This window comes from Erpetoichthys calabaricus, chromosome 4 (genome assembly GCF_900747795.2).
Source record: "Erpetoichthys calabaricus chromosome 4, fErpCal1.3, whole genome shotgun sequence".
Lineage (NCBI taxonomy): Eukaryota > Metazoa > Chordata > Cladistia > Polypteriformes > Polypteridae > Erpetoichthys > Erpetoichthys calabaricus.
In genome coordinates, this window is record NC_041397.2 from 173,456,490 (window position 1) to 173,473,118 (window position 16,629).

The 16,629-nt window shown below is 36.7% G+C and overlaps 1 protein-coding gene across 1 annotated transcript in view; it reads left to right on the forward strand.

Moving 5' to 3' along the window:
- The window catches only part of pcca (propionyl-CoA carboxylase subunit alpha), a 705,208-nt gene that overhangs the window by 336,643 nt on the left and 351,936 nt on the right, over positions 1 to 16,629 (forward strand). The window contains exon 15 of the mRNA XM_028799956.2: positions 11,605 to 11,673. Coding sequence (XP_028655789.1) covers positions 11,605 to 11,673 — 69 coding nt within the window. The remainder of the gene's footprint in view (positions 1 to 11,604; positions 11,674 to 16,629) is intronic.

A 16,629-nucleotide genomic window follows, 5' to 3' on the forward strand; every position in this document is an offset into this window, starting at 1 on the left:
TAATTTCTCAGCATCTTTCAATGATATAAGAGTTCTAACTTTTGCTATGTTTCTTAAGTGAAAAAATGCTGTCCTAGTGATCTGATTAATATGCAATTTAAAATTCAGATTACAGTCAACAGTTACCCCTAAGCTTTTTACCTCCGTCTTGACTTTTAATCCTAATGCATCAAGTTTATTTCTAATACCCTCATTGCATCCATTTTTGGCAATCACTAAGATTTCAGTTTTCTCTTTATTTAGCTTGAGAAAGTTACTATTCATCCATTCTGAGATACAAGTCAGACATTGTGTTAGTGAATCAAGAGAATCGGGGTCATCAGGTGCTATTGATAAATACAGCTGTGTGTCATCAGCATAGCTGTGGTAGCTCACATTGTGCCCTGAGATAATCTGACCTAACGGAAGCATGTAGAAGAACCAGGATATAATATAATAGACTTTTATTCTATATAAATATTTGGGTGTAAACCAACGAACCAACCAGAGTAAAATGTATGCATTGATCGACACTGTATGTAAATTCAACAGTTTATAAAATGAACCACTATCCTTTGTTTATCTGACCATTCTGATCATTCTGACCATACAGTAACAGACTGCTTTTAAAGAATGCTCCCTCCAAGGCATTTTGCCGAGGAGTAATTAAAAGATAGAATGAACAGCTTTTCTCCTGCCTGATTACTGAATTGTCATGTTAGAAAGTGTTTCTTTCTTTAATAACATGTTAAATTTCGACCACATTATAGGCTTGGTGCTCCTACAAATGTGCGATAGAGGCATTTTTAAAGTCTTGTGGAACTGTTTTGCAATTTACAGTGCATCCGGAAAGTATTCACAGCACATCACTTTTTCCACATTTTGTTATGTTACAGCCTTTCCATTCCAAAATGGATTAAATTCTTTTTTTTCCTCAGTATTCTACACACAACACCCCATAATGACAACGTGAAAAAAGTTTACTTGAGGTTTTTGCAAATTTATTAAAAATAAAAAAAACTGAGACATCACATGTAAATAAGTATTCACAGCCTTTGCTCAATACTTTGTCGATGCACCTTTGGCAGCAATTACAGCCTCAAGTCTTTTTGAATATGATGCCACAAGCTTGGCACACCTATCCTTGGCCAGTTTCGCCCATTCCTCTTTGCAGCACCTCTCAAGCTCCATCAGGTTGGATGGGAAGCGTCGGTGCACAGCCATTTTAAGATCTCTCCAGAGATGTTCAATTGAATTCAAGTCTGGGCTCTGGTTGGGCCACTCAAGGACATTCACTGAGTTGTCCTGAAGCCATTCCTTTGATATCTTGGCTGTGTGCTTAGGGTCGTTGTCCTGCTGAAAGATGAACCGTCGCCCCAGTCTGAGGTCAAGAGCGTTCTGGAGCAGGTTTTCATCCAGGATGTGTCTGTACATTTCTGCAGTCATCTTTCCCTTTATCCTGACTAGTCTCCCAGTCCCTGCCACTGAAAAACATCCCCACAGTGAAACATGCCACCACCATGCTTCACTGTAGGGATGGTATTGGCCTGGTGATGAGTGGTGCCTGGTTTCCTCCAAACGTTTCGCCTGGCATTCACACCAAAGAGTTCAATCTTTGTCTCATCAGACCAGAGAATTTTCTTTCTCATGGTCTGAGAGTCCTTCAGGTGCCTTTTGGCAAACTCCAGGCGGGCTGCCATGTGCCTTTTACTAAGGAGTAGCTTCTGTCTGGCCACTCTACCATACAGGCCTGATTGGTGGATTGCTGCAGTGATGGTTGTCCTTCTGGAAGGTTCTCCTCTCTCCACAGAGGACCTCTGGAGCTCTGACAGAGTGACCATCGGGTTCTTGGTCACCTCCCTGACAAAGGCCCTTCTGCCCCGATCGCTCAGTTTAGATGGCCGGCCAGCTCTAGGAAGAGTCCTGGTGGTTTCGAACATCTTCCACTTACGGATGATGAAGGCCACTGTGCTCATTGGGACCTTCAAAGCAGCAGAAATTTTTCTGTAACCTTCCCCATATTTGTGCCTCGAGACAATCCTGTCTCGGAGGTCTACAGACAATTCCTTTGACTTCATGCTTGGTTTGTGCTCTGACATGAACTGTCAACTGTGGGACCTTATATAGACAGGTGTGTGCCTTTCCAAATCATGTCCAATCAACTGAATTTACCACAGGTGGACTCCAATTAAGCTGCAGAAACATCTCAAGGATTATCAGGGGAAACAGGATGCACCTGAGCTCAATTTTGAGCTTCATGGCAAAGGCTGTGAATACTTATGTACATGTGCTTTCTCAATTTTTTTTATTTTTAATAAATTTGCAAAAATCTCAAGTAAACTTTTTTCACGTTGTCATTATAGGGTGCTGTGTGTATAATTCTGAGGAAAAAAATGAATTTAATCCATTTTGGAATAAGGCTGTAACATAACAAAATGTGGAAAAAGTGATGCGCTGTGAATACTTTCCTGATGCACTGAACTTGCAGCTGGAAGAACTGGTGGAGTTTTTCAACTAAAGCTTCATGGTGTATCTTGTAGATTTCAGCTGCAGTTGAGTGTCAACCAGGTGCTTTGCGCTGGAGAGCAAAAAAATGCTTGCTGCATTTCTTCCAAGGTTTTTGCAAAATCCAGTTTCATTGATAGGCATCTGGGGTAGTCGATCAATAGCTTCATTTCATAAAGTCAAGGGAAAATTCAGCACATTGTCAAAATACCCAGCACACCTTGCAAGCATCCCCTCTTTGTCTGTGATAAGGGTTGGCCCATCAGCACTGAGAAAACAAGATTAACTTGAAGAGGCAGAGACATCATTTTCTCTGAGGTTGGTGTAAAAATTCTTCATGTCATGGCATTCAGCAAAGCCCTGAATTTTATTTGCTGCTCAGCCAGGAATCTTGCATCTGCCATAATCTATGTTTGACAATCAGATGTGTTTTTAGGGCGATTTGTTTTTTTAATTGGAGTTTGGGTCATCAAGGTTGGATTTATAGATGCAGTGTTTCACATCTAGTAACTGCTTTATCTCAGTGCAGTTTTCATCTAATCATTATTTTTCTTCCCGCTAGTAAGCCCTAAGTACGAATGGCAGTGTTATACACTGTCTTGTGAAGGGTTCACCAGGCTGATTTTGCATTTTCTGAGTATCCAGAGAGGCACACTCCAGGCAGTCTTCCTTCAAAGGTGTTGAGTAAAAACTTGTTGGTTGTGACCCATAGCTTATTAGAGTTCAAATGTTTAGGTGTCTTCATGCCCCGAGGGTGTCAGTTTTGGAAACAGTAGCAATAACAGAATGGGGATTTTTGTAAAACTTGATCTTGATTTCATCAGGGTTGGTAATGGTGGGGTGTAGGTGCTGTCAATGATGGCATATCTGTTACCATGTGAAAAGAGGATGTTCATGACCATAAAACAATGATTCACACATTTTGGAGAGTTCACTAACTTCCTAACAAGAGAAGATTTTACCGCAGAGCCAACACGAGACTCCGGTCTCTCCTTTATGTCTTACCAACTCCCCAAAAAATTTTGTTTTTTTCTCTTTAAAGTTTTCCCTCACCAGGCAGCCAAGCCTTGCTCAAGACTGCAATGTTGTATCTAGTGAGTTCATTTCTAATTAGAGATGTTCAACCTATTAGAGTTTGTACATTCCGTGTGGCAAGGATGAACGGTATGACCCTTGGATTTCTTTCTGAATATAGAAATTTTTATTGCTAAGAAAAGGTCCCTGCCAGCAGTGCTAAACTGGCTACAGTGTGGTGTAGCAGACAATGTTTGGGACACCTTTTGTAGCCGCTTCCTGTTGCCATGGAGGTGAGAAAAGTGATCCTGAAGAGGTGCTGCCCAACTCCACTAATTCTCGGAGTCTAGCAAAGGATGATCCTATGGCCTGAGCTACCCAAATTGCTGCTTGTCCATCATCACAGGACTTCACTAGATGATGAAATGACTTACATAGTGATGTTTAATTAAGGTGAAGAAGGGTTGCACAGCACCGACCTTACCAGATAGTTACAGACATGAGAGTAACAGTGGTAAGATGATGTCAATAGAGCTGGTGATGGGAATGGATGTATTGGGTAATCATGATGTCCCATGTGCCACATCATGCTCTGTGCACTCCATAGGACATTGCTGGCTCCTCCATTCTGAACCTCCTGAGGTAATGCCATGCTCCACATTTTCCACCACTTTATAAAAGGCTGTATGTTTTTCATCACTAACTGGCCTTCTATACTGCCATTATTGTAATTATTATTTCACCTCTATAACTGGCCTAGATAAGACATAAAACATTTTAAAGGTCAAGGAGGGCAACTGCCTTCAACACAGTAAATCAGCCTCTTGTGTTTTCACAAGAAAGAAAGATTGAATGTTTAATATTAGTTAGTAAGTAAAGTATGCACAGTGGACAATATTTACAATAATAATGTTAGGAATTGTTTCTTTTCATCACATCAACTGTTTTTTTTTTTAATTTGTAATAATGATAATGCATTTATATTTGTGTATTGTGTAAGAATATTCTGTTTTTAGCATAGAATTAAAAAATTAATAATGTAAAATAATGTATAAAGCCTCCTAGATATTTAAATAATTATTTTCTTTTTCATTCTCTTGTCTATCCACATTTACTGAGAAACATAACACCTAATATGTTAAAAAATCTATAAAGCATATGCATTCACTTGAGACATTGCTACACATACATATGTACTGTTTTTATTTAGTAGCACTAGTATATGAAGCCTATTATTTTGGGGGGAAAAATAGTAATGCTGTGCCAATCGATCCTAAAGCAAGCAAGTAAATTTCACCAATGCCAAAACCATTTTTTTTTGTTTCTATCACATTTTTTTTTATTTTATTGATGTTCTTGAAATCACACAAAATTCAATACAAATAAATCAATTTTTACTTAAATAAGATTGAAAACAAATCAAACTTCTATCACATTTCTTAAATATTTTGACTTGATTATATATTCAGTATGATGCCAGGTCTTTCCATCTTGGGAAGTTCCCTGACGACTCCTCCATTTTTACGTTGTATTGATAATAGAGATGAGTTGGAGAGCAGGAGGCTAGGGAAGGACTTTGCCTCGTGGTGCAGTGATAACCACCTGTAGATCAACATCAAAAGGCACATTTGTTGATTTTGCACTTCTGGTGTGTTATGGACTGCTTTGACAATACAATGGTACTGTTTAAGAGAGGCCAGAATAGGCGGTACTTAATGAGGAGATACTTGGATCTTTTGATGTGTTTTACCAGCTCATTGCTGCCAGTGTGTGTTGTTCTACAAGGTGGTCAACTGTGGATGAAACTTGAGTTTAGGTGATGCAAAACACCTGAACAAACTTGCCAGTGAAGCCAGCTCCATTACAGAATTAACTGTGGACACTCTGGAGACTGTTGTGCAAAAGGGGATAGTGGCATCAGCGGATAGTGCCATCATAAACAATTCTGCCCATCCCCTCAAGGGGACACTTTCTTGGAGTACTTTTAGCTATAGGCTCATACCTCCACAGTGTAATAAAAACACTTTTTGGGGATCTTTTCTGCCTGCTGCCATTTGGCACTTCACTGCTTCCTCATAGTGCCCTTCCTTCATTCCAGCCAGAAGTCATAGGAAAATTGTACAAACTTAAATTCACTAGTTTTTTTTTAGCATAATATTTATTGTATTATATTAGTGAGAAGTCAAGCAAAGTGACACCTTTTATTGGCTAACTAAAAAAATTACAATATGCAAGCTTTCGAGGCAACTCAGCCCCCTTCTTCAGTCATGATGTATTATATTATTATTCTATTGTCATATATTGTACTTTGAGTTGATATCTATGCATTTGATGTTTGTCTATTTTTGTTTTGCTAAGGATTGCATTTGAATTTCCCTTGATGGTTTAAAAAAACAAATCTAATGTAATCTAATTATGGAATGTTAATGAGCTTGATTTTTATTTTTCCCAAAGATCAGTTTACTCAGTTTGCTACGGAATATGGCAGTTTCCCTTTTCACACAAGTGAAATTCGGACCATTAAAATATTAATGCTTTATTAAGCATTAAGCAAGTTTGTGCAGAAAAAAATCATAATTTCTCCAACTACTCATTTTATTGTTACTCTCCTTGATTTGTTTTTACTCCAAAAATGTCATGAGTGGATACTACTTTAAAAGGGTGACAGACTGCTTGGCTTGCAGTATTTCTTTAGTAGAAGCAATAGTCCTTCAGATTACCTTTTAAAGATTTCAGAATATTTCTGTTTTATACTTGTTTATTTTCTCATTTTGTAATGAATTTTTATTACAGTATGTGTTTTTTTTAATTTAATGCTTGTAAAATGACTTTATTTTTTCTTGATTTATTTAATTATGTTAGTTTTATTCTTTTAAGGTCCTAGCTAAATACTGTATATTATAGTAGATTCTGAAAAATGTAGCCCTGCCTTTGACAGGCTGCAGCAGTCTGAGAAGCTTTTGAACTCCTTCACACTAACATTCTTAGCCCACTGTTTCCATTTCAGAATTAGCTATACACCTCTCTTTTTTAAGGAGCTGTTGTTATTATGAATATCAGACACATTTTGCCATAAATGTCTTTCATGGTTAGCAAAATGTTTTATTTCACTTGTAATTTTTATTTACTATTTTAATCTTGAAAAGATGACATGTAAAATATTCATTTTCTATCAGGTTTAGCCTAGAATAATTAAGGATTTAAGGTAAAATAATTTTGTAGATATTAACGTCAATGTGGGGAATACTTATTTTCTGGACAATGTTAGTGGGATTCTTGATCTTGCAGACACCACCTTGTCAGTCTTTTTCTGCCTGAAGAGACATCATCAGGCTGTTCCTTTCAAGTATATCTGCAGGTGAATCTTATTCAGTAACACACTCTCTCTCTCTCTCTCTCTCTCTCTCTCTCTCTCTCTCTCTTTCTCTGTCTTCTTGTTTGCCACCTATTTTAAGGTTTTAAATCAGTGGCCTGCTGCTAAGACAGGCCAAAGCAGGAGTTTTGGGAGATTTTTTGCCCTCGCATTGCTCCCTGGGGCGCATTTCTTAGCTTTGAATATTTTGATTAGCTTTTAAATACTTCAGATACCAGAGCCTGACAACAACAATTTAATAAATACTTATTCCCTGGGAATCGCTAATTTGAAAAGTTTCATACCGCTAACCTCAATGTCATGCTGATGAGATCAAACTGAGAAAAGGAAACAAGAATCAGCAATATGCGTTCTTTAGTTGTTGGCTAGTTAGCTGTGTTCAAATGCTTCAAAAAGAATGAGTGAACACGTCGTCATCTGTAAATTGATGCATTATAAACTTAATTGGTTTTTTCTGGTTTTTTTTTGGGATGGGAGTCAGAAGGACAGCCTACGGCACTTAGTTAATCCTCATAGAAGCTAAAAAGTGTCACATTTGTGAAATTAAAAAAAAAAAAAAGATTTACTGTTTTGTTCATTAAAGAATTCTTTATAGTTTCTAATTCTCTTTGGAATGAGTCTCTGTTAACTTTAAAAAGGGATTCTGACAGTACGTCAGAAAATCCTGTTAGCAATATTTCCTGAGGGTAAAACAGTGAAAAATGGTACCATTATTTCATTAAAAAAAATGCATCTTTTTTGTTTGTTACGCCATATTAATAATTTTGGTTTACAATTATTGTTGAAAAATATGACTATTTCACAAGAAATGTAAATTAATGCTTTGGCAATACATTTTACTGCCCATAAGTATTAGAATAATAATGAGTAGCTTTCCACACAGTAGATTTTATGACTACTTCAAAGGTTGATGGGGAAGAGAATCTCCTAACAATATGTTAATATCAAGGACCTAACAAAGACTATGGCCATCCTTTGCCTGCAGAACAGCTTCATACGTTTGTGTAATACTGTCATACAAGTTCTCAGCTGTGTGTAGCAGGATGCTACACCATTCTTTAAAACGAAAAGCTTCCTGGCTTTTAAGGGATGAAGGAGGTAAAATTCAACTCTTATGAAGGGTAATGATGTTTAGATCTGGTAATAAGTGTGGCCATGGATTGCATTTGAGTTCATCCTGGGGCTCATGAATCCACTCTGGAATTAATTTATCACTTTCGAAACATCATGATGGGACCATGTTTGCACCATAGAGTGCACATGGTCCTATAAAATATCCTCTTGTCCCTTTGTTTTTATACTGTACTAGGGGGCTTTGCTCGCCATCCCCTGTGTTTGGTTAATCGGATATACAATTTAAAATTTTTTTTTCTTTGGAATTGTTTCAATTTCATTATTTGCACTTTTACTTTAAAGCTTCATTAAAAACAATATTTTTTGGAGAGACAGTGTGACAACGCAACGTATAACTGCCCGTGAGTGAATATTGTTTCTGTTTCTCTAATAAATAATCCGGCTTCTTCTAATGTTTGTCCGTGCGATTTATTGATTGTCATAGCAAAAGCTATTCTCATGGTAAACTATAAACATTTTAATACGAATGGCATATCACAATCTCCTTTGGTGTGTAATGTTATTCGCAGAATATATACATTACCTTTCTTTTTGCCTGTTTGCACCACTTCTCTTTGATCATCAATATACACCTGACCGAATTGTGTTTTCTTTGAATTTTAACTACTTGTTGCTTTTACTGTTCCAGGACCTCAGATTCTCATAGCGTATGGTCCATTATTGTGAAAATCCACGTTTTGTGTATTGAATGATGTGAATGCGAAAAGACTTTGTTGTCTACTCTTTGCCTTTTATTTCTGACCTCAATTTGTCCTGCTATTTTTTTCAATTACTCCTGGTTCTGATGATTAATCACCTTTTGCTTGTGGTAATGCGATCTTTTCTATCTTTTCTTTGATACTGTAGTGACTGACATGATAAAGCGTCACAAATGTTTTACTTGAACAATCGCCGACTTCCTAACCCCAAACACAACTTTCTAGCACCCTCTCCAACGCCCCCCCCCCCCTTTACCGCATCAATCAATACTTCGCTATCAGTCTACCGTGCTGTACTCCGCCCTCCCTCAATCGTACCTAACAGTCACTTAAAACCAAAAAGCCCCCAACCTGGCTGGGACGCTACAATACTTTGGAATTTTACTGCTTTCATATTCTGTACCTTTGTCTGCAGGTGTATCGTGCCATTGTTTGTTTGAGACTTTTGAATTGCACTGCTTTCATAATCTCTTATTTGCCTTTTTTTCTCTCCAACGCCTTTGGGTCTCTATTCTCCGTATTGTCCTTATACGCTTTATACACTGAGAGCACATGATCTGTGTGTACTACGTGCTTTTACACGACTGAGTGTTTTTTGATTTGTGAGTTCTTATATGATATCTTTTGTAAGTAGGGTGATGTCTTGCAAGAATCTCATGTTCCACGTCCCCGTGAGACGGCCCTGGGACAATCTCTTGGCACCAAGTCTCATGTTTACGGTCCCCGCGAGACGCTCCGTGGCAAGTCTCTTTTGTCTTGCGGGTCTTTTAAATGTCTTCCGAGAACTTCCGAGAAGATCATGTATCGTCGCCTTGCTTTTGCTTTCCAGGATTTTTTTTTATAATAGAGAGATGTCCTTTCATTTATAGCTAACACATTAAGCAAATTTGCAAGTTACCTAATATTACTGTGTTTTTCAGCTGTAATTTTAATTGTGATTTGGCATCTTCAAAGTTGAATTTCTTTTTCACATGGCATTTCCTTTATTTTTCCACCCCTGTACATTTGGAGTAGTAGTAATTGCAGCCAGTTTATTATACATACTGTAGTAATCATTCAGTGACACAGGCATTTAGTTCATCATCTTAAAAATGCTTAAACAGCAAAGTAAGTTAAAGTTCCCCTTGATCTTTTGAAAAGGAAAATATGAAGAACTTCATGGTGATTGGATGTGGTTTTTAACCAGTATTGTTTGTTGCTGCTCAGCATTTAAAGTGGAGAAAAGGTAACATGTCTTTGAAGTAAAAATTGTTACAGTGGCACCTTACTGTGTTGTCCATCGAATTAGATCCTGTCTTATAATAGTAATATCAGTGTTTGAGGAAGGGACATTTTTAATGAATAAAACTAATCTGATTGTTCTGTCATGGTTATGTGAAATGCTAGTGAAGGATCAGTTCAGTTGCTTGTTCTTGCAGTTCTTTGACTCACAAAAGCTTCAGAAATATAAAAAGTTTACCCAAAAAAAAAATAACACTTTTGTTAGAGTAATGTAATGGTCATGCTCTTTATTTAGGAGTTGCAAGAGGGTGAAAAAATGTTTACTCAAAATAAAATGCTTTCTGTTAATATTACAAATCAGAATAGCACAAATAAAGGAGTTAATGGTTTCCAACAAGGAAGAGTCTAGGTCAGATCACTACTGTACAGTTAATACAGTGCTGCCTTGTGATGATGAGGGTTAGCTCCTTGATCCCTCTTCTCATTTATGAGCCTCTAGAACCCGACAACGTCAATAGTCATGACCGGAATGAGCCGTACAAATGAGGACACCACATGAAGCAAGGGGAAGGTGTAAAGTGTTCAGTCCTTTTATTATAAAAACAATGCACAACAAGTACTCAAAAGTGCAGTGCAAAAAATATTAAATAAATACATAATCCAATAAAAACAGATGCAACACATGAAGGTTAAAATCACAATAAATAAATCCATTAAAAGTGAGGTTAAAATCAGCTGGCAGGAAACTGTCTTTATTGAAAAGCCCGGTGCCCTCTTTCTCACTGGCAGCTCCTCTGCTTTTCTCATATGGGTCTTGCAGCAGAGGAGTCACCCTACTGACACACGCAGCTGACCTTCCACAGGTCTGGGTCCCTGCCATCCCATGGCTACGGTAAGGCTCCCTCTCTGGACCAACAATGCAAATAACAAAATGAAATAGTAGATATCATAATGTTAATATGGGACAAATTCAGTTGTCGCAAAGTGTCAGATTAAATACAGTAGTTAAACTGTCTGGAGATGTGCAGAAATTTTCCACTATACTAGACTTAGTATAGTATAAAATCAAGTCAATTAGCATAATTAGATTATAAAACAAAATCCACTTTTTTTCGTGTATACTGGTTTTGGTAACTATATAACACAGTAGATAATGTCTGTGAATGTCCCATAAAGCCAGTTTTTAACATTAAGGGAAAACACTAGTGACAGAAAACATTTAAAAAAAAAAATGTCAAATGAAGAGAATGTCAGTTCATTTACTGACAGACTTATTTCTGAGAACTTATCTGTGTGACCTGTATGTCTGAAAAAAAATCCTTTTGATTAACATTTTTCCACCCTACAAGATGTGAAATATAAAATTATTATTTCCAATACGCATTGTACATATCATATCACAATATAGTTTATTATAGTTGAACTAGACTGGATTAAGCTTGGGGCAGTGGGTTCTTTTTCAGGACCTGCATGTTTTCCCTATTTCCACCCCCATTTCCCCATCAATTTCCCTCTTGTTTCCGGGTTTCTTTCATCCGCTTAAAGGTAGGCATGGTAGATTAATTTACTCCTAAATTGTGAATGTTTGTAATTCCAGGGTGAGCACTGTGCAGGACTTAATTTCAGTCCAGTATTTTGTGCGACCATTTCTGTAATTTTTAATTTATTTATATATTTTAGGTTCGAGTTGACAGTGGAATTAAAGAAGGAAGTGACATCAGCATTTACTATGACCCGATGATCTCCAAGGTAAGGAATGATTTGAACTGAGAAGTTTGTATCTATTTCATTTGTCAGCAAGATGATGTTTCGTTAGTCTACTCCTAAATACAGCGAGGATCTCTAAATCTGTTTTTATTTTCTTTTAAGATTTTTTATCTTCTTCTAATATTTTATGATAAGTACTGGTATAAAGAAAAGTCAGAAGTCACAGTTACAGTACCAATACAAACTGAATCTTTAATTACTTGCATGTAAATTTAAAATGTAAAACAATAACATTTACAAACAGTTTAGAAAAATATAGACTGTAATTGAGAACTCTGTGATTTCATCTTGTATCTGTATCATTGCATGAAGGTTTTATCCAGCAGTAGTAGAAGCAGCATGCTCTGGCATGCAGAATCACGTTAAGAAGTGTTTTTCACCTTTTGCTTGAAATTCATTTTTAAATATATGAGTAGCTTACGATATATTTTAACCCTGAATGGCATAAACAAGCCCCTGTAGTCTGCTTTTGGAGCATTCTAGATTGTTTGCTTTATCATTAAATTATGATGCTCCATCTCTCCTCACTTTATTTCATATCCAAAGCATGTTTGTTTATTTCATTCTTGTACAGCATATCTAACCTCTCAGTGAGTCCAGTTTCAAAACAGAACTGAACTGCAGTCACATTTTTTTCTTCTTTAAATGTAAACTATCCTCTTTCCTCATTACATTTTTTATATAATTCAAATTTGTTTTGTTTGCAATCACAATTCAGTCATCACTTCCTTATTAAGGTATTGTGGCCCACCAGGCTGGCACTGCCAGCTGAACCCAACACAGACACACGTGGGACACAAGTTCACGGCACACAAGTTTTATTTTTTCTTTTCACCTTGTGGGAAATTCCTTCCCCATTTCCCCACAAGTATGACACAGTCCAAGCACAAGTACAGCACAAACAATTAATCCCTTCTTTTATTCTTTTCCTTCTCTTCCACTAGTCAGGTCAAGCTTTGTTGCTCCTCCTCCCGACTCTGGCTTCCCAAATAGTGGCTGCTGGCTCCTTATATAACGCACCCGGACGTGCTCCAGGTGCTTGATTACTTGTTTCTGGCAGCACTTCCGGGTGTGGCCGAAGAACTGCCCATAAGGGCTCTGCAGCACCCCCTGGCGGTGCCTGCAGATCCCAACAGGGCTGCACCACACTCCAACTCCTATGAAGCCCTGTGGGAGTCTGAAGCACCGCTGCAAGCCAGGGGGGTTGCCATCTAGCGTCCCAGGGGAGGTAACGCTCTGTCCACACTTGCCCCCCCGGTCCTCCCAGCATAGAGGCATCCCAGCCGGGCAAGAGCCCCGGCCTCATGCTACAGTATATATTTTTGTTTATCCTCACTGTACTCTTTCTTTGCCATTGTTTCCTCAATTTTAATTCATAAACAATTGAACATTTATTGTTTTTGTGTTATGAGAAAAACAGAAATGATTTTAACATAAATCTATATACTGCATCATGCAGAGTGGTAAGAAGTAGCATAGTAGCTGACATACACTTGGAATTCATGGTGCACTATTAGGTTGTAGAGGTGTGATAAATTTGAAATGGGAAACCATAGGCCCAGATGATTTAGCCAAAAGCATTTTGAAGAAAAAAGGACCATTATAAAGGACATCATACACACTGATTCATTACTGAACAGTGATGCCAAAATTTTAGTGAAAGCCTTAGCAATAAATTGTCCATCTGTAATTTCACAACATCAAACTGGATTTGTTAAATGGAAAACAAATAATAGCAAATCCTCAACAGATCTTTGGTGTAATATATACAGTACCCGTGCAGCTCCTTGAGATCTTGCTATCTCTGAATGCAGAAAAATATTGAGAGTTAAATACATTTCTGTACATTATATATAGGCATGGGTTAAACTAGAATGTAAAACCAGACAGGGCTGTCCTTTTTGCAAGTGGTGTTTACAGTTTCTATTTATCCTTTTGGTATTCACTTCCACAAACAAGCAGACTGTTAAAGGATAGACGTAAATAAAAAAAGTATTCCTTTACACAGATGATAATGATTTTTTTTTATTACTAGTGAATATTCAACACCACCATGCGTTGGGTATTTTGCTGGATTTGCACAAAATTTCTTTTTTCAAGATTAACTTGAGTAAAACCATATTATTCTTAGTCAGCAATCTACTTTAACTTGAATTAGATCAGTTTTATTTTGCTGTCTTGCAAAAAATGTAAATATTTAAGAATCAAAATTGTAAAACAATAAAAGTAAAGATCTACTATAGTTTAACTCTAGCAAACCAATAGAAGAGATTAATGAAAATGTTAATAGATGGCCATCTCTATAGCTTACATTACTTGGAAAGAGATTGCCAAAATGAACAGTTTTTTAAAGTTTATGTACCTTTTTCCTGAAATTATTCCTCTTCTTCTTCTTTCGTCTGCTCCCATTAAGGGTTGCCACAGCAGATCAACTTCCTCCATATCTTTCTATCCTCTGCATCTTGTTCTGTTACACCCATCACCTGCATGTGTTCTCTCGCCACATCCATAAACCTTCTCTTAGGCCTTCCTCTTTTCCTGTTGCCTGGCAGCTCTATCCTTGGCATCCTTCTCTCAATATACTCAGCATCTCTCCTCTGCACATGTCCAAACCAGCGCAATCTCGCCTCTCTGACTTTGTCTCCCAACCGTCCAACTTGAGCTGACCCTCTAATGTACTCATTTCTAATCCTGTCCATTCTCGTCACACCCAGTGCAAATCTTAATATCTTTAACTCTGCTACCTCCAGCTCTGTGTTCTGTTTAATGGTCAGTGCCACCGTCTCCAACCCAAATAACATAGCTGCTCTCACTACTGTTCCTGAAAGTATTCCAATCTATATTAATAAATTCTTAGTACAATTGTGTCTGATTTTTCTAACAATATTCAATTGCAATGTAAAAGTCTACAATTTAAAGTTGATCCTTTAAAAATCTGAGTTGTGCAGGCGTTTTGGCATTGTACTACCTAACTTCAAATTTTACTGTTGGATTGCAAATATATGCATTGTGAAGAGTTTAGAAGGCAGTAAAAAAATCTACAAGCTTGGTTAGCTATTGTAAGGACTGCTCAGGCTCATCTTTATAGTCCTTGTTCTATGTATCTGCTATGAATGACTATCAGATAAGCAGGAATCCAGTGGTTCAACTGTCACATGAATATGATAACAGTGGAGATGATTCTTTTAACTCCTAGATGGTATTGTCTGTTGTCCATGTGCATAACAATAATTTATTCTAATTTCCTTGGCCACACAGATAAAGAATGGAACTCATCAGCCTCTCATCAATTTTTGAAAAGTATGGTGCGATTCAACTAAAAATATTTTTGCATACTTATCTCAGTTTGTGTTATCTAAATTAGTACTATAACATTAGCAGTTCTGTCAGCCACCGGTCTTATGTTTAGGAAATGCCCTACACTTGGGCCACATGGGGAAATTTTTTGATCATCTGATAGTACTGGAACCACAATAACACCTAATCCTGGTATATTGTGAATTGAATTTTTAAATAATAATTAATTTATTTTATTATCATGGATGGTTTTATCACTATACACTGACAAATAAACTGTTAAATAAAAAATAATAAAATAAGCATGTTCTTTTGCTTCACATGCCAGATCCAGTAGAAAAATGTCTATATGTTTTGATTCCTTTCTGCACCATTAACAGAGTTTTAAACTTGTTCCCTTTAGTACTAGATAGCATAAGGTAAATAATGCAATTGTATATTTTTCACTGTGATGTAATCTATATATACAAAAGTCAATATTTATATGTGTGTGTGTGTGTGTGTGTGTGTGTGTGTGTGTGTGTGTATGTATGTTTCAGCATCACTTCCGAACGGCTGGAACAATTTTCTTGAAACGTGGTACACATGTTTCTCATTGGTTGACTAAAAATACCGTAGGGTGAAATCAACCCTAACCCACCCCCTTCTGGTCTTGTGGTCTTGTATGCATGTTATCGTCCAGTAGTGAGTTGTAGTTAGTCTTGTTTAATTTATTTTTATTTTTAAAGTTGTTTTTTTTTTAACTATATTTTTCTCAAACAATTAAACACTTTATTTTCTTCCCGGGCAACATTGGGTAGTTTATCTTAAGAGTTCATTTGTGTAGAACAGAAATTCTCAACCTTTCTATTTGGTGCACCAGCCCCAGGAATTAAAAATGTTCTTAAATAGTTAAGTATTAAACTCTAATTAAATTAAACTAAAGGTGGCATTACTTTATCCACGAAAATATTGTATTGTTTCTTTTTTAACAAGGTATTACAAAAAGCTTTTGTGGTTGTATCATTTAATGTACGCTTAGTGTATTTTTTTTTCATTTTTTTTTAAATGTTTAAACAATAGTGTGGACTAAAACTTTGAAAGCCTTAAATTTCCATGCGTTTAATTTACTAAAAAATATACAGTTCAGAGCTTGAATTTTAGGTGTACCATAAGGGGATTTCCCCCTAGGATAGCAACAAATTGGGGGCATTTTATTGGTCTTGGGGGATATCAACATGGGGTTTATAAAGAATGATGTGGTTTTTGTGAACTACTTGGTTTATCTTACTGTGTGCACAAACTACATTTATTTATGTACATCTTCTGTCCAATAACTGAACAAATAAATACTGCTTAAAACCAATACTTAAAAATGCTAACATTATTATGTCATTGACGCATGTGATAAACATCTAAATAATTCTGAATATTTTAATTAATAATTCTTTAAAGCTGTTTTTATAAGACACATTTTTCATATTAGGTTCATCAGCATATCTGTTTGTCAGGTTTGTGACATATGTGATGTTGCATCAATGTGTGGAGGAGACATTAGCTGCATAGTAACTCTTGCTAAAGAGTACTATTTGATCAAAAAGTCTAGTTTATTCAATTTTCAAATGTTACACACCAGATGCTTTAATTCTGAACAATTTCCCT